Raw genomic sequence first — 19,585 nt, 5'->3', positions numbered from 1 at the left:
TTTTTATTAATTTATTGTATTATTATATTAAATTAAAAAAAAGTTAAAAGAAATTATCAAAAGCGTTTCAGTTAAATTCTTAAATTATATAACAATTTAAAATTGAACGATTTTGGAAATAAAAAAATTTTCAATTAAATGTTGCAATTTTTAATTGAAACTAATTTAATTGTTCGACGCAAACAAAATTGTTTTATAATGAAATGAAATTGACTGCCTTCTAAATTGAAATCAATTAAAAGTTTTGTTGCGAGAGAGTGTTGGTCAGTGAGCCTAAAATTAAAATTAGAAGAGTTTCACATAAAAGGTATAAGTACTTTTCAAAGTGCGTTTAGTTAAGCTCAAAGAGAGTCACTTTATAACGAACTATACAAACATTATCAAATCAAATTATTTCATTCATTTGTTTATACATATAACAAAAACAAAATTTTATATATAATTTTATATCAAAAAAAATATTTAATAATAAAAAAATAATATTTTTGTATAGATTGAAAAAAATTAATAAATGAAATGTAATTAATTAAAAGCGAACAATCGATTAAACAATCACCATATTATGTAGAAATGGACACAGAATATTGAATTAGATATTCTATCAGGAGAGTTGTGACCTAATACACAATTCCAAGAATATGGAGATGTTTAAAATAATAATTTAAAATATGGAAATGTGTCAGACGGACCTTTTTTTACTAATTCAAGGAAAATATATAATACAACATATTTTTAGACGATTTGCATATATGAAGGTATATATATATTATTACCTTCTATATTTTTCATTTCATGCATTTTATATATAGTAAAAGTATATTCAGAATCGAGAAATTTTGTGTAAAAAAAATTATTTTTTCTGCTAATATTCCCCTAATTTTGAATTTATCTATATATTATTGTAAAACGTCAGAGGGAAAAAGTCTTCAATCTAATCTATGTGTACATTTCTAATTTAAAAGTATTGAGATGGAAAGAATTAGAAAAAAGACTCAAGTGACCTCGAAAAAATGAAAGCCAATGAAATGTTCAACCTTGCACCTAGATTTAGAACTTCTACTATAACAGCGATTAAAATCAGAGCTTATTAATATTAATGACAATCCATAGAACAGTTAAAGGTAGAATGCACTTTTCTTCTCTCTACTGAGCACTATATATATATATATATATATGTATCAGTAAAAACTTTAAAAACGAGATTATTAATAAAACTTTAAATTTAAAAATCAAGATTTCCGTTGAAAGCTTTATCCGTCAGAAACATTTGCGTTGTTTGTTATAATTTATTTGCTTCTTCTCTTGATTCTTTTCAATGAATATATATATGAATTTAATTATTTGTGGAAAAATTCTATTTAGTTTTTTACTTAAAAAAAATTATATTTACAATATTTTTATTATTATTATTATTATTATTATTATTATTATTATTATTACACGGAAAAACTTTGTTCAAGAATCATTCCTAAATTTGTTCAGGAACTGAGGGTATGAGAAAAATTCTGCAAAATTTATAGAAAAATACAAAAATCATTGAAGAAAATACTTGTATTTTTATTATGACATTGGAAGACTTCTTGTTAATGCCGCGATCGGAATATCTCAGTCACTGGGCGTTGAAAGTTTCTTGAACTGTTTTAGAAGACACAGTTCAGTAACCAAGCACTAGACAGGGATTGGTTGCATCAAATATGTTTCCAATGCATAATACCATAAGCTGCTAAAGTAGCTGAGAGATGTAAAGCGCAGTTTTTGGACTCTCGAGGACGTGGGATCGAGTCCACCCAGAGTAAATTTTTTTTCTCGCAAACGTAAAAATTTATTCTAAAACAAGTTCAAGACTTTCTGTAGTGAGTTTAGGAAGTTGTCTTGAATTTCTCTACAATTCTTATAGAAATACTGCTAAGAATTTTTCAAAGAAAATATAAATAAGATTTCTTAAATTATTCTCATATCCTCAGTTCCTGAACAAATTTAGAAATGATTCTTGCACAAAGTTTTTCCGTGTATCATTACACTGAAAACCAAATATTTATTTGTAACAAATATAATTATTATTTGAGATGGTATTTGTTTCAAGTACAGAAATTATTGGTTCAAATACAGTTTATTTAATTCAAATAAAAATTTTTTGGTTCAAGTAAATAGTTATTTGATAATAGTAAAGTAACCGATTATTTGAATCAAATAAATTTTTTTTAGTATACGGAAAAAATGAATTCAGTATATTTTACAAAACTGTGGCGGAGTAGCGAATACAGCTCTTTATGAAACTGAGTTTTGTAAAATGTGATAAATATTTTCGGATAAACTACAGAAATTTCGTTGTTTATACTTAATTTTTCAGGAGTTTATCCTGAAAATTCGTGACATTTTACAACACTCAGTTTCGTAAAGAGCTGTATCCGTTACTCCGTGACAATTCTGTAAAATCTACTGAATAATTTTTTCCGTGTATTATTATAATTATTATTACTATTATTTTTGTATTATTATAGTATTATAATATATAATTATTGTTACAATATTTACAATTTATTAGCATAAATCGGCGCTCTTAAGGATCAAAGTAAACATATAATTACGCAAATCAAATTCAAAATTAGTGTTTGTTCGCATAGGGGATTATTAATTATATAATTATGTTGGGGAAATTCCATGAAAACATACACCACGATTTAATAATCAAGTAAATTAATCAAGTATATATAGGAATATTTTCACTCTATATCAAAACAGTGGAAGCTTAACTCAATCGCGAATAAATATTACTTACAGGTTCAATAATAAATGACCTCACCGTAATTAAATTCAAAATGATGATCGGCTCAAAGCATATTTTGTTTGTATACGCTCTAACTATGCGTGAAACTTCGTCAGTAATGAAATATATATATACATATGTACAAAATTAGTCTCCTTTAAATTGCAAAATTATGTTTAGAAAAGAATTAAAATTATCTAATTTTACATTTACACGGCTTTAAATTTTTTAGTCTTTAAAATATTTTTCATATTTAAATAAAATTTAATATATTTAAATTTGAATTCACAATTTTCAAATAAGTGAAATTATTCACATGTATTCAAATTTAGAGAGATATTTATCCAATTATTTCCAAGTGTTTTTCAAGATACTTCAAGATATTTCAAATTATTTTCGAGAATTTTATTTTTAATTTGAGGAACTGCAGTTTGTTTTATTTTATTGTTTTTTTTTTTTTTTTTTGACGATTAAAATACATTTTAATCATACAAGAAAAAAACTACATATCTTATTTTTCACTTTTTGAAAAATATATTGCTAAACTACTGGAAAATATTTCAAGATACTTCAAGATCAAAGTTTATATCTTTATCGAAAATTCAAGATTTTACATATTTCGACAGAAGTGTGCTATCCTTAATTGGCAATAAGTTGCAAAAAAATTAAAACACAAGATTTATTCGAAAAGTTGGAATTTTCTTCTTAAAAAACAATTTGAAAACAAAGTTTGTTTTTTTAATAAAATTTGTTAACTTTACTTTAACTTTAATTTGTTAAATTTACTGTTAAACAAGAAATTATCAATTTGATACTTTTGGTATCAATTTGATACACTAAACAAAATTTATTTGATTCAAATAATCGGTTACTTTAATGTTATCAAAATAAATATTTATTTCTATTAAATAATTATTATTTGAGTCAATTAAATGGTATTTGTTTCAAATATAAAGAAATTATTGGTTTAAAATTTAGTTTATTTGATTTAAAAAAAAAAAATTATTTGATACAAATAAAAATTATTTTATTCAAGTAAATATTTATTTGTATTAAATAATTAGTATTTGAACCACACTGAGAGAAACAATTGGTTGCGATTACCATTTCGTTAGTAAGAGTATTTTTGCTAATTTATATTAGTTGCAGTTACCATTTAATTAGTCAGCCTAACCATTTGGTTAGTAAGGTAACTAATTAAATAATTAATCTAACAAACTAATTAGTTAATTCAACTAAATAAAATAGTTATGACAACAAATAAAAATAGTAACCACAACTAATAAATTAGCAGCTACTAACTAAAAATGGTCAGCTCAAAAAGTGGTAACGCCAGCTATTCTTTTCTCTCAGTGCAGTTAAATGATATTCGTTTCAAATGCAGAAATTATTTGGTTCTACTAAATATATTTATTTAATAATTTTTTATTGATACAAGTAAAAACTATTTGATTCAAGTAAACATTTATTTATATTAAGTAGGGTCAGTTGGGGTAAATGGGGACAAGAGGTTTTAGAGCTTAATTTACAGTTTTAAAATTAAGTTCAACGTCAATATTTTAACCTCAGATCACCTGTAAGAGGTTCTGAGTATTGCCAAGCTTTTATCTTGACAATTGGCAGCAAAATAAAAAAAGTTATCGCTCAATGCATAAAAACTTGAAAGTCGAAGTCAAACTGTTTCAATATTTTGTCTCGCATTTCAAAGAAAACAGACTTAAAAATCATACCAAATTTTTTTCTTATTCCTTATGACTTATATAACAGAAATTCATTTGAATTTTTGTCAATTTGGTTAATAATGACAAGCTGTCCCCATTTACCCTGAGTTTTCAAATTTTTGGGGTAAATGGGGACAGCTTGTCACTATTAACCAAATTAACAAAAATCAAAAATTCATATGAATTTCTGTTATGGGAGTCATAAAGAATAAGAAAAAAATTTTGTATGATTTTTAAGTCTGTTTTTACAGACATTTTGCGAGACAAAATACTGAAATAAAAAAAATTTCAATTCGTTCAACTATTATATATCTACTACAAATTTTTTTCAAGTTTTTTCATCCCTTAATACAGTAATATACTTAAGGAAACTTTTTTCTTAAAACTTTCTTAGAAACTATGCTGTCCCCATTTACCGCGAATTTTATAAAATTTTCTAAATTTTGGGGTAAAAGGGGACAGTCAGTTTCATGCGTTTAAAGCTTATCTAAATTTTTTTTCTACTGCATAAAATTAGTCCTGGGAACGTAAATAACAACTTGAAAAAAATTAACCCACAAATATTACCATTTAAAGGAAGAAACTTACGTAATTTGTGAAAAATATCGATTTTGTCCCCATTTACCCCAACTGACCCTAATTATTATTTAAGTCAATTAAATGCTATTTGTTTCAATTAAGGAAATTATTGGTTCTAATGTAGTTTATTGGATGAAAATAAATATTTGATACAAATATATTTATAAAAATAAATATTTATTTTATAATAGTAAAGTAATCGATTATTTGAATAAAAATAAAAAAAATTTTCCGTGTATACTAAAAGTATCCAAATTGAACAAGATTTTTTAAATCAATTTGATACTTTTATCATCAGTTTGATATACTTTTTAAATTAATCGTGTTTTAAAAATAAAATTTTGAAGTGTAAAAAAATGATTTAATAACAATATTTTATATTTCTGAGGATCAACCTGAGGGGTGTAAAATACACTAATATTTAGTATAACTAATCATATATAATGAGTAAACATGTTGTCAAGGAAATTAGTGTGGCGAATACATAATAATCGGTTACGTAACACGTAAATCCATATTTGAGCCCTATAATATGAATGATAAATGTGCTTTATGGTTTTAAATTTGACACATGTTCCTGGAAAGATTTTCGAGGATAAGCCACATTGGATTTGGACAATTTGAGTGAGTGGTCCCCTGACATTTAGAGGAATGCCCTATATTTCTTATACATATTATATATATACTAAAACACTCTTCGACGCAATAAGAGAATATATATATATAGAGAGATCGTCAACTTGCCCTAGTTTTGTTTTCCTGAATTTGTACGGCAGGTGATACGTTCGGAGCAATTGTCCTCAGTATGCGTACTCATTGCTATACGCGTATATAAATATATATATAAATATGTACATACAATCGTTGTGTGTGTGGGAGATACGGATAGCAAGCGCAGGAGTTGACCTCAACGCGGGTTGAGTGACCCCTGTGCGACAACACTGCACTATCGATTCCGCGCCCACGTGGTTGGCACACAAATCCCACCACCCCTAGCCAAACCACTTCATCCCCCCACTCTTTCGCTATTCCCTTTTCTATCCTCCCCTTCTTTGCCCGATCTCTTCCGCACCACCCACCTGACTCTAGCAAACAGGGGCGAACTTCACATTGGGAATTCTATATATTATATATATATATATCTGTATTTCTGGGATTTTTATCTTCTTTTAATCAACTGTCTGTATGACTTTCCAAGCAACCATTAAAATCTAGGTCGAGATTGAAAAATTTCAAATATAATCAAATTTCAATTTTTAAATTTCAAAGTGAAAAAAAACGAATTTCAATCAGAAAATTATGAAAAAATTTTATTATTTTCTATGGAAGATTGAAAAATTGTAATTGGTTTTCTAATTGGTATTTTTCACCAAATTTACATGACAAATAAATAAATTTATATTACATTGTTTGTATTTGTGTATATAGTCAAAGATATAGTTTTTTCAAATCAAATAAATGTGTGTATATTTTATATATTCTCTTAATTTGAATCAGTAAAATTTGTCAGGTGAAATGGTAAGAAGTAATTTACTGAATCATTTAGTAAAAATTTTCACTGAATTTCAGTTCAAATTTTACAAAATTAATCAGTCAATCTGTTTTATCATCTATCAAAAATAAAAAATGACTGGTTTATTTAGTTATATTTTAAATGAAATTCAGTAAAAATATGACTGACTTTCAGTGAAAATTTTTACTAAATTATTCATTAACATACTTCTGGCTATTTTCAATAAAAAATTTTAACAGATTTTCAGTTAAAATTTAACTAAATAAATGTTTTATCAACTATTAATAACACAAATTTGACTGGTTTATTTAGTTAAATTTTAACTGAATATTTTTGAAAAATTTTGGTTGAAATAGACAGAAGTACGTTACTGAATCATTTTGTAAGAATTTTCACTGAAAGTCAGTCATATTTTTACTAAATTTCAGTTAAAATTGAACTAAATAAACCAATCAATCTGTATTATTGATAGATGATAAAACAGATTGACTGATTAGTTTTATAAAATTTAAAGTGAAATATAGTAAAATTTGACTAACTTTCAGTGAAAATTCTTACTAAATGATTCAGTACCGTACTTCTAGCTAATTCACTAAAAAAAATTTACTGATTCAAATTAAGAGAATATACTGTTAATTTAAAAGTACACTGAAAAAGTACTCTTTGATTCAAATAATCGATTACTTGACTATTATCAAAATAAATATTTGCATGAACCAAATAATTTTTATTTGAATTAAACTCTCTAAATTTGAATCAGCGAAAAGTATACAACTGATTCCAATTAGCGCATATACACTGCACAATCAGTGAAATTTCACTAATTGTAAAATCAGTTGTATACTTATAGCTGAGAATTAGCGAAATTTCGCTGGTTTACATTTAGAGAGAAGAAACGGTATTCAGACCAATAATTTTTGTATTTAAAACAAATGCCATATAATAAAAAAAAATTTAATAAAATAAAATTGACTCAAATAATAATTATTTAAGACAAGTAAATATTCATTTGATTATTTTCAAGTAACCGATTAATTGATTCAAAAAATTTTTTTTCAGTGTATTAAATTGACATAAAAATTTAAATCAATTTGATACTTTCAAGTTAACTAACTATGGATATTGATCAGGAATTTTTTTCGTTTTTATTGTGAAATTTTGACTCACGTCAGAAGGATGTAAAACCTACTTCTAAATTGAATATTTTTAAATTCGGATAAATTTGAATTTTTTCAATTTTGCGTCTAGAGAAAAGTTGAAATCAAATAAACTATCTTTTTTTGGAAATCCGAAAGAAAAATTATATTAAAAGTGTAAAAACTATTTTAAAAAATTAAAAAAAAAACTATTTTTATTAATCGTAAAGCTCATAAAAAGGAACAAATTTTCTTAAATTAAAACATGAGTATTTGTGATAAAAGTAAATTTATAGACATATTTATGATAAATTTAATAGAAAAGTAATTAAAATTTACTATCATGCGAAACTATAACTATGTCAATTTATTACAATTAAAAGTACCTACAATTTAGCCACAAAGCTTTAGAAAAATTAAAAAAATTCACATTCAAGTAGGTGAATCTCTATAAATCGAAATCAAAAATGAAAAAATTCAGATATCAAATTTAGCGACTAATTAAAATCCAGTGGATTTTTTTTCACGAATATAGAGTACAAAAAAAAATAATCTCATCACTACTTATCGTCGAACACTGCAAAATGACCGAGTAAAAGGAAAGTTAATTAACTAAAATTAAAATCATTAATTAGCAAAGTTACTCAATTTTCACAGAGGCGGCTATATTGTTTTTTGTTTTTATATATATATACATATAAACAAAAATTTATATTAATAAATACGGAAGTTATTTGATTTAAACAAATTTTCTTTTGCCCACTCTTTCTTCAAAGGAAATACTTTGATTGCACTTTGTTTGAGATAAACAAAATGCATTCAAAGAAATTTCTTTTTTCGAATATAGTAGAATTTAAAGAAAACAATTTTTTTAATAAAATTTATGGAAAAAATGAGAAATTAAATTTTTAGAATACAATAAGTAAAAAATAATGAAAAAAAATATACTCTACTATAAATGTAAAAACATTTCTATAAAAATTATTACGAAATAAATGAATAAATTACGTTTTGCTGACAGACAAACTGGTTTACTATTAGACTATAATAGTCATGAATATAGTAAAATTAGAAGTAAACTCAATATACCGTTGATGTCTGAAAGATTTTTGTTTGTTGATCTTCTATTTTATTTTAAATTATCAACGGTCGTATTAACTGCTCAGACCTTTTGTTCTTATTCGATTTTTATGTGCCACAAAGGTCTCCTAGAAACCCACCATTATTTAAACTACCTTTTATTAAAGAAAACTATATAACAAATTCAGTAATCAACAGACTGAGCAATGAGGCAAACCAGTTTAACAACAGCATTGATTTTTTCTGTAATTCACTCACAATTTTCAATAAAAATTTGCGAATTTTGATTTTCAATTACCTTAACAACAACGCAGTCAATTAATACAAACGACATACAATGTATCTCTGTAGTACTCTGTACGAATGGGCTTTGCCCGTATATTTTCAATAAATAAATAAATAAAAAAGAATAAAACGAAAAATTGTCGTAATGAAAATATTGCAATAAGGAAATTTAGTATATCAATATAACAACCCCAATGAATCGTTGACCTTAATACATCTTCAATATACACATGCATATAGGTATCAATCATACACGGAAAAAAATTGTAAGACGTGAACGAACGATTTTGGGAATATATTTAATATGAAAAAAGACATAAGTTGAATCTCATTCGTCAGCCATATTGAAAATATTTGGAAATTTACCGTTCTTACCAAGAAATATTTCTTAAATCACAAATATCAAGTTTTGTGATCTTTAATTTTAAAACAGTTTTAATTTGAATTTATTTTCAATTGTTTGCAATATGAAATATAAAATTGAATAGATTTAAAAATACGCATTTAATATTACTCTCTACATAATTTGTCATATTTGTCATTTTTCGGTTATGTTGTTCTTTAACTAAAATCCAATATCGCCAGTCCGGTGATATTGCCAATATCGCTCGTTCATTTTCGACTAAATGTTTAGCTGTTTTGGCTAAAACATTCACCGGTTCAGTTGCAGTTTTTTTTCCGTGTATTATTGCCGAATATTGAATTCAAATTTTCTCAAATTTTTTCTCTATAGAGAAAAAATTAATTCAGTATATTTTACAAAACTGTGACGGAGTAGCGGATACAGCTATTTACGAAACAGAGTTTTGTAAAATGTGATAGATATTTTCGGATAAACTACAGAAATTTCATTGTTTATACTGAATATTTCTGAAGTTTATCCTGAATATTTAGTGACATTTTACAACACTCAGTTTCGTAAAGAGCTGTATCCGCTACTCCGTGATAGTTCTGTAAAATCTACTGAATTAATTTTTTCCGTGTATACTAAATATTTGAAATAAAATTGCATTTGATGACAACAAAAAAATTTTGTATATTATGATATTTAATTAGTTTAATTTTTAAAAAAATTATTGACTATATTCATATATATATATATAACACAGGCCAACAAAATTTCAAGAATTTCATGGTGCCCAAAGGGTTACAGCCGATTCTTATAGGATTTTGTCCGTAGAATCCGAATCTGGCCATGAAAATGCTGGATTGGCTCTAGTTTTCGAGCAATTTAGGTTTAAAGGTGTCAAAAACTGCATTTTCGGCACTTTTTGAACGTCTGTAAAACAATCAAGCTACACAATAAAACAGTCCGCATACGACGAAATAAAAGCTTAATTATTACCCTTTGAGACCCTAAAACAAAAGATTAGGTAATTTAAACTTTAAAATATTGGGAACAGTTTTTGAACTCACGGATGCCCGAATTATGCTCAATGCTTTCACGTGCATTTCCTAATGCATAGGACTGAACTTAAATTGTTTTTATAGTATTTTTGAGCCGTTGACTACGAATTTGAAGTTAGGTTTCAAAATTTCAAAATGGCGAATCCAATATGGCGGACACGAAAATTAAAAAATCGTTGGGTTTCTCATAAAACTTGGTACTGGGGAGTTTTTAAAGTTGCTGATTACGAATTTAAAGTCAGATTTCAAAAATTCAAAATGGCGGATCCAACATGGCGGACACAGAAATTAAAAATTGTTGGGTTTGCCAAAAAACTTGGTACAGGGGAGTTTTTGGGGTCGCTGATTACAAATTTAACGTCATATTTTAAAAAATTTTACTGACGTATTCAATTTCGCGGATATAAAAATTAAAAGTTTGTATTTTGATAAAACTTGGTATTCGAAAGTCTTCAGGGTCGCTGATTACGAATATAAAGTCAGATTTTAAAAAGTTAAAATAGCGGATTCAATATGGCAGACAAAAGAAATTGAGAATCTTTCGGATTGTCATGAGACATGATTCTAGGGAGTTTCAGGTGTCGCTAATTACGAATTTAAAGTTAGATTTCAAAAATTTTAAATGGTGAATACATTTTGAATTTTTGAAATCTGACTTTAAATTCGTAATCAGCGACCCCAAAAACTCCCCAGTACCAAGTTTTATGACAAACCCAACGATTTTTTAATTTTCCTGTCCGCCATATTGGATCCGCCATTTTGAAATTTTGAAACCTGACTTCAAATTCGTAGTCAACGGCTCAAAAATACTAAAAAAACAATTTAAGTTCAGTCCTATGCATTAGGAAATGCACGTGAAATCATTGAGCATAATTCGGGCATCCGCGAGTTCAAGAACTGTTACCAATATTTTAAAGTTTAAATTACCTAATCTTTTGTTTTAGGGTCTCAAAGGGTAATAATTAAGCTTTTATTTTGTCGTATGCGGACTGTTTTATTGTGTAGCTTGATTGTTTTACAGACGTTCAAAAAGTGCCGAAAATGCAGTTTTTGACACCTTTAAACCTAAATTGCTCGAAAACTAGAGCCAATCCAGCATTTTCATGGCCAGATTCGGATTCTACGGACAAAATCCTATAAGAATCGGCTGTAACCCTTTGGGCCCCAAAATTTTGTTGGCCAGTGTAAACATTATTTCCTTAATTTTCTCTAAATAACAAAAAGTAATTTACCTATTGTAAAAGAAATTCTTGTTCAATTTTGCAGAAATTTTTTAATTTTCAAATATATAAACTCACGTGTTCGTTTAATTAGAAGAAAAATAAAAAATTAGTACTCGAATTAAATAAAGAAAATTATATAGGAAACTGGTAAGCGATACGAACACACACGATCAAGTTGTGCAACTGATTCACTGACACCGAGTATAAACCCCCCTATTCTTTCCTCACCCTCATAACGCCGATTTCCCCTCATTCACCCATCTTTAATATTATCACCCTAAGACATGTGATATGATTTGTAAAATTCCTACATATTTTTTCTTTTCATAAAATTCTAAAGATTATCTCCTACAATTAATTGAGTGAGCATGATTAATTGTTTTCATTATTTTTTTTATATAAATATATTATTATTATTTTCATGTAATAAAAAAATATATAACAATATCAATAATAATATATTATATAATAATCATTATTTAGTATTATATATTTTTATTTAAAAAATTATCATTATTAAAATAAACTTAAAAATTAATTAAATTGACAATATTTTTGAATAAATATTCTATCAAAAATTTGGATAAATAACAATAAAAAAACTTACTATATTTTTTTTCTTTTGTTGGAAATGTAGCGCACAAACAGCATCGTCAACTTTGAAAAAATGTTTACTCTGCAAATGGGCACAATTTGATTGTCTACCAAAGGAATCAGCCAAAGAAATACCGGTAAAGGAATCTGTAAATTCAAATTTTCTGTAATTCTAACCTTTAACTGTCTAAAATTTTTTTCTCCTATTTATTTAGTTTTCAATTTACAATCTCTAACTTTGCTTTTTAATTAGAAGAAAATATAGAAATTTTATGTATAAAAAATTGTAATAAATGACTATAAAAATCTGACCTTTTTCTTTGTTAAGACTCTAGAACACCAAAACTTATGAGCGTCTATATTTTGGATACGATTTTTTACAGAGAATTTAAAATTAGATTTTAAATGTTTCTAAAAAATGAATGAAATATAAATTAATTTTAAGTCAATAAGTTTAATAACACGGAAACGTTATACTTACTCGAAATATGAATACCGCTCACTGTAAAAAAAATGTTGAATTATAAAATTAAAACAAAAAAATACCGGAAAAATTTTCAATAGTAAAAAAAAAATTTGTTATTTAAATTTAATTTAAAATTATAAGTATTCTCTAAATTCTCAACTCAAATAAAAATATTAATTTATATTAATTTATACTAAAAGTATAAAATAATAAATCAAAATAATTACAATGTTAACTAATTTGAGTAGAGATAGTGGCATATAATTTCATTTTTTTAAATAGTAATAAAATTTTCATATATGATAAATGTAGTATAATAAATACTAATACTAATTAATAGATTAAGAGTATAATAAATTAAATATTCCTGAAAAAATAAATGATTATTACAATTGAAACGAAATATTTTTGCTCACCACGATGATTCAACTGAAAATAATGATAAATTTAAAAAATACATTCACAAAACACTTAAAAAAACATTTACAAACCATTAAAAGATAAAAGAAAACATAGTGACAAAAAAAGAAGAAAGATTGAAATAAAGCAAATTTTCACTTGTACTCCAGTTACTTGCTTTTTCACATACATTTTTTTACCCGATTTCCCTACCTATTGCTATATTTAAAACGAAAAAAAATTCCCATTTTTCCCGAATTTCCTACCTATATTTATATTTTAAAAAACATTAAATTAGTCCATTATTGAAAAATTATTAAAAACTTTTACTTTTTAATTCCACATGCATTAACTTTTAACTTTTGAGAATTAAATTAAAAATTTACTATGCAAAATTGAAAATTTGTTAACAAGATTAATTAATTAAATTATGTAAAGTTAATAAAATTTTATAAATTTAGTTTAAATTACTTTTTTTAAGAGAAAAGAAAATTATTTTTACTCGATATGAAAAATTAGAAAACATTAAAAATATTAAACATGTAAATAAATAACATACATATATAAACATTGAAAAGAAACATTGACAATAATATTAATTTAGATAGTATTAAGGTAGTAATCCACAAAACAGGTAATATTTTAGGATGTGCACTTAAAAAAAGAAATTATTTGATTCAAATACTCGATTACTTGACTATTATCAAATAAATATTTATTTGTATCAAATAATTATTATTTGAGTCAAATAAATGATATTTGTTTCAAATACAGAAATTATTGGTTCAAATACAATTTATTTAATTCCAAATAAAAATTATTTGGTTCAAGTAAATATTTATTTGATAATAGTCAAGTAATCGAGTATTTGAATCAAATAATTTTTTTCAGTGTGGGGAGTGTTAGAAATTTTGAGGGGCTAAATTTCCAAAAATATCACACACTTTTTTTAAATTACCCCTAAAAAATACTACAAAATAATATATTTTGTCAATGGTGTCACCATGTTGTCAGAATTCCGTTCCTGTTTATTTTTAAATTTAAATATTTTATTTGGATCAATTTGATATATCTACGTTTTTTAAAAAAGGAAAGAAAATTTTAAAATTTATAAATTAAGAATATATACAGAAAATTAATTTTGAATTTATGAATCTATTTTTAATTGAATTTATAAAAACATTAGCTGTTTTAAACAGGGAAGGGATTAAATAAAAAACGACTCACCGATCGGCGAATCATCCCACGTCGGGGCAGTAACGTCATTGCCACTCTCGAGCGCTTCAGGGCCAGCTCGCCCGAGGATCCCTCTTTCTTGCTCGCACTTCTGCGTGAGGCCGGGAGCTCAAACAAAAAATATTATAAAAAAATAAGAAAAAAGAAAAAAAAATTTTATAAAAAAAAATGTTGCAGGGGCCACTTTTCTTCTTCCACATCCTTCCTAGTCTCTTCAGATATTTGGAAAATTGGAATGGAGCTGAAAAAATAAAAAAAAGAAATTTATTAAAAAATTAAATTTTACAATTATTTTCTCAAAACAATATGAAATGCCGAGTTATTTTTTAATCAATTAATTCCAAATTAATGTTAAATTAATTTATAGTTTTCACATTTTTTTACATATACGTGTAACGAAATTAATTTAAAATAAATTTTGTAATTAATTTAATAAAAAAAATAATTAAACCCAGTTATAAATTTTTATGTGTGAGTTTTAAATCAATTATAATTGTCAAATTTGTATATAAAATTAACTACACCCGTGTGGAAAAAGCCACGATCTTGCCCTCAAGAGTTCGGGGCCCCCGGCGGGGGCCCATGAGGGCTGATCCATATGGCGAATCCATGAGGGGCCCCGCATGGATCGCCCTCATGATCGATTAGCAAAATTTTCTAAGTCCAAAATTCAAATATTTTTTCGTCAACAAAAAATGAATGTTTCCAATGATTCAGAACAACGAAAAACGCGTTTTTAATAAAAATATATTTACACTTTTTTTGAAAATTCACCTGAGATGATTCATGATAATAATCATAAAGCATATAATTAATTATATTTTATAAATTGCATTTGATTGGAAAATATAATTTAATATCTTAACTTTAACTAAATGATGTTAAGCACTTTTCTTTGTTAGGTATTTTTGAAGTTTAAAAAGCATCAAGAAGTTAGCATTCGTTTTGAAGTAGCGTGCGTAGCGTAGTTGGTAAAGCGTTAGACTCATAGTCCGTAGGTCGTAGGTTCGATTCCCCCCATGCGTTAGATTTATTTATTTCTCAGGTTTGCGTTTAATCATTAATTCTATGTATGAATTAATTGAAAAATGAAAATATCCGTTAATAGTATGCATAAATTAAATATTTTTTAATTTTTTAATTAATTAATTTATTATTACTTTTAATTATATCCGACAGTTAATTAATTAGAACGTTAATTAATAAATTCAATTTGAGTAAGAATTTAATTTAAAATTGAATAATTATTAAATAAATATGTTATTTATTCATAACTTAAGCTTATTTATTATTAATTAACTTTTATTATTAATATTATTGATTAAAAAACATTATGGCAAACTTGAGGGCAAGATGAGGGCAAACGTGAGGGCCCATAAGGGCGCCCGTAGGGGCACCCTCATGGATCGCCCATGCGGGCGCCCTCATCGATGAGCATGTCGTTTCCATGAGGGGCCCCTATGGATCATCCATATGCGGCCCTCATGGCATGAGGGCGATCCATAAGGGCCCCCGCTGGGGGCCCACATCACTTTTCCACACGGGCATATATTGAAAAAAAACTCACCTATATGAGAGGATTTCTGCGTAGTGACTGAGATTCATGATGTTATATGTGTATAAAGAAAAATATTAAAAATCCTCAATATTATCAATTAATTTTAAAAATATTAATATTTATAAATATTACAAAAATTTTTTAATTTTTTTTTTATTACATTTATTGATATTCTAGAAAAATTTTGGAAAAAAGACTCACCTATAAGGGAGAATTTCTGCGCATCCTCTCTTTCAATGGACAACTCTTTCCTTTCCTGACCAACTGCCTAAAAAAAAAAAATCCATTATATTACATTTGTAAAATCAAATATTAAAAACAATTACTTTATTATTCTAATAATAATTATTATTATACTTTTAAATATTTCAATATTTATAAATGTTAAATTAATAAAAAAAAACTATTAAACTGCAAAATATTTAAAAATATTCTTAACTATTTTTTACTGGTATACTGGAACTTGTTTATAAATTTTTAAGTATATTTTTAATACTAATTATTATTATTATTATTTCTAAATATTTAAACAAAGTACATCTTAAAATATAAATAAATTAAGGGAAAAAATTTATTAACATACATTGAACTGCGACTCAGCAATGCAAGATCTCCTCCAGGAGCAGCTCCGCAACATACACCCATCCTTCATGATTGGACACCTGTAAATTGAGAAAAAACAATTATTTTACAAATAAACTTAAAATAAAATTAATTTAATTATTTTTTAACTTTATTTTATAAAAATTAAATATTTTTTTAATCTCAGTTTTTTTTGTAAATTTTAATTGACAATATTTCTGTTTTAAAAATAAATTTAATGTAATTTTCATCCGAAACTGTTCAAATAGTTAACTTTGTAAAAAATAAATAATTAATAAGAAAAATAATAAGTTTCTTCATCAAAAGCAGAAAAAACTTTAATTAATAAATATTTACACACAAAAAAAGTGACAAGAAATACTCACTTATTCGAAAATTCAGTAGATGTTGTCGTTTGTCATCTCATCTATAGATAAGAATTTCATCGAATTCTTCTCCTAGTGTGAATTCTGTAAATACAAATAATAAACAAGAATTCTTTAAATAAAAAAGCAGAATTTTTTCTTTTTAATAGATATTAAATCATTTTATCATATTTGAAATGAAGTTTCAATTATAATTATTACATATGTATAAATAAAAAATTAAAATAATAAAATAATTTATTATTATATTTAAAAATATAAAATTAATAAGAATTTTGAAAAATTGTATAATGCATACAACTGCTATTAAAATGTAAAATAGAATTTTTAGAGGAAAAAATGTTTATTATTTAAAAATTATATAAAATCTTTTTTTAAAAAACAAAATACCTTAGTTGAGAAGAACTGAGGCTAAAGGGACCAAAAGGATTAACATTGGTTCAAAATTCACTTTCATTGTAAAATCACATATTGATAGAAAAATACATCGACAATTAAATTTTCTTTAAATTTAAAAATTTGTTTACTTTTGCATTTTTTTTGCCTGATTTCGTTTACTAAACAACTATTTTAATAATCTGTTATAATTAAATTAATGTCGTTTCGTATGTCGTCTTGTTACATCGGGTACTTCGAATCACAATTATTAGTTAAATTTATTAAATTTACAACTTTTAGTAATTTTACAGGTGCAAGTGAATCCACATAACCTCAATGTACAGTTACTATATCCTGTAAAAATGTCTCACACGATGTAGGTTTTTTACTTCGCATACACTGTATGTAAAATTATAGAGAAATTTACAGTGTATGCAACAAATCACAAGTCAATTCGTAATGTCAAAATTTCTAGGTTATATTTTTTGTCGAAAAAGTTTTATCTACACTGAAAAAAAAATTCTGGTTAGGGTATATTTAACATTACTTTCTAGTTATGTTAACCGGAATTCTAGTTGAATTAACTAGAATTCTCGTTAAAATAACCAGAATTCTGGTTAACCTAACCAGAATCAAAATGTTAAATATACCCTAACCAGAATTCTGGTTATTCTAACTAGAATTTTTTTTCAGTGTAAATTTAATATTTTTCTTCATAACTGCCATAAATTTTTTACGCATTATCAATTCTTCACATAAAGCTGCATTCAACTATATAAAAAATATGTATAATTATCGTTTTTAATTAAAAAAAAACTTTAAGATAAAATTTTTCGAATAAAAAATGTTCTTCTACTGTGAAGGCGCCAATTACAATGAGCAGTAATGCTAACCGATAGGAAAAAACTAATCTTTTTTACTTCTACCAATATAACAAAAATTATCTTTTTATAAAAACTTTATTCATATTTTATATATTTTCATATATTTTTTTATTCATTTTTTTTCAATTTTCATATTTAATATAAAGAAAATAAAAATTTTATATTATTACGATTTTAATTATACATGCTAAACTTTAGGTTAGGTTCCAGTGTCAAAAAAATGTTATCGAAATATTCTAATTTTCTTTTTTCCTGATACAAAAATGGTTCTTTTCTCTTTGACGACGCCATTTGCAATGATCCTCAATGCCAACGATGCCAACCCAAGGTAACAAAAATATTAACTTTTTTACTTCTAGCAACACTCGACAATTGTCAATTCTCCTCAAGATTGTTTTAATAATATCCAATTATATAAATTATTGAATATGTAATTATCAAATAATTAAAAATTATGTGAAATATGGAGCAAAGTATAAATAATAATTTTTTTTTAAAGAATTAACGTAAATTGACCAAGATAACCTTGAATTGAACAAAATTTTTTGACGTACTAACTTTACACATCAAAAATTAATATTTAACAAAAATATACCAAATAAACGATCGTCACATGTTCTTATAAACATTTTAACAAATATTCGAGTAAATAATAATAAAAATCTCACCTAAAGGTGCTTATATACCTCAAATTTCGATCAGATGAACATTATTTCTGGACCGTGAAAATGCGTGAAAAGTAATTTTCACGGCGGGTATTTTTGAATTGTTTTAAACAAAAATGTTTTTTTTAAGAAATATAATATTAAATAATTGTTTTAATATGTAAGAACACTTTAAAACAGTGATAAAAAGATGATTTGATTGAAAAATTTAGCAAATTTTGCTTTAAAACGTTTCTGCTACAAGAAAGTGTAAAATGACGATGTTTGTGAAATGGTTTCTACAGTGTACATGTGTACATGTTTCTTTCAGTTATTCGAAACAATTAGTTGAATTTAAATTTATTTGATAAACATTTCAACTTACCGATTTATTTTCAGCACTCATTATTTATTACAAGTTAAAAAGAACCGACATAACATAAACAAAACTCTGAGAGACACTAACAAGGAAGAAGCACTGTACAAACCATTTCACAAACATCGTCATTTTACACTTTCTTGTAGCAGAAAACGTTTTAAAGCAAAATTTGCTAAATTTTTTAATCAAATCATCACTCTATCACTATTTTAAAGTGTTCTTACATATTAAAACAATTATTTAATATTATATTTCTTAAAAAAACATTTTTTGTATAAAACAATTCAAAAATACCCGCCGTGAAAATGACTTTTCACGCATTTTCACGGTCCAGAAATAATGTTCATCTGATCGAAATTTGAGGTATA

The 19,585-nt window shown here is 25.4% G+C and overlaps 1 protein-coding gene across 3 annotated transcripts; it reads right to left on the bottom strand.

Annotated features, from left to right (window-relative positions):
- Nucleotides 1-12,330: 12,330 nt before the first annotated feature.
- On the bottom strand, nucleotides 12,331-17,017 carry LOC127284624 (uncharacterized). Of its 3 annotated transcripts, XR_007843508.1 has the most exons (7): nucleotides 16,933-17,017; nucleotides 16,548-16,626; nucleotides 16,166-16,232; nucleotides 14,398-14,647; nucleotides 12,787-12,807; nucleotides 12,618-12,716; nucleotides 12,331-12,452 (listed from the first exon to the last, which is right to left on the bottom strand). XR_007843508.1 is itself a non-coding variant. In XM_051310160.1 (4 exons), the coding sequence occupies exons 2-4, from the start codon at nucleotides 16,614-16,616 to the stop codon at nucleotides 14,454-14,456; spliced, it is 330 nt and encodes a 109-aa protein (XP_051166117.1). In that variant the 5' UTR covers nucleotides 16,617-16,626; nucleotides 16,933-17,017. The 3 variants fall into 3 exon arrangements, 1 of the variants encoding a protein (XP_051166117.1); XR_007843509.1 differs by lacking the exon at nucleotides 12,618-12,716 and having other exon boundaries at nucleotides 12,340-12,452; XM_051310160.1 differs by lacking the exons at nucleotides 12,331-12,452; nucleotides 12,618-12,716; nucleotides 12,787-12,807 and having other exon boundaries at nucleotides 14,454-14,647.
- Between the last annotated feature and the right edge of the window lie 2,568 nt (nucleotides 17,018-19,585).

Source organism: Leptopilina boulardi, unplaced genomic scaffold (genome assembly GCF_019393585.1).
Source record: "Leptopilina boulardi isolate dan_hultmark-lab unplaced genomic scaffold, ZJU_Lbou_2.1 LbouV2_325, whole genome shotgun sequence".
NCBI lineage: Eukaryota > Metazoa > Arthropoda > Insecta > Hymenoptera > Figitidae > Leptopilina > Leptopilina boulardi.
The sequence above is the reverse complement of the archived record's forward strand: the minus strand, read 5'-3'. Positions and strand labels throughout refer to the sequence as shown.

What these genes read in the sequence shown, in the direction of transcription:
- LOC127284624 (XM_051310160.1), bottom strand. Translation starts at nt 16,616, where the DNA reads ATGAAGGATGGGTGTATGTTGCGGAGCTGCTCCTGGAGGAGATCTTGC. An exon ending in TTGCTGAGTCGCAGTTCAAT is followed by an intron (nt 16,233 to 16,547) that starts GTATGTTAATAA and finishes TTTTTTTTTTAG; the next exon opens with GCAGTTGGTCAGGAAAGGAA. An exon ending in GCAGAAATTCTCCCTTATAG is followed by an intron (nt 14,648 to 16,165) that starts GTGAGTCTTTTT and finishes TTATTTTTTCAG; the next exon opens with CTCCATTCCAATTTTCCAAA.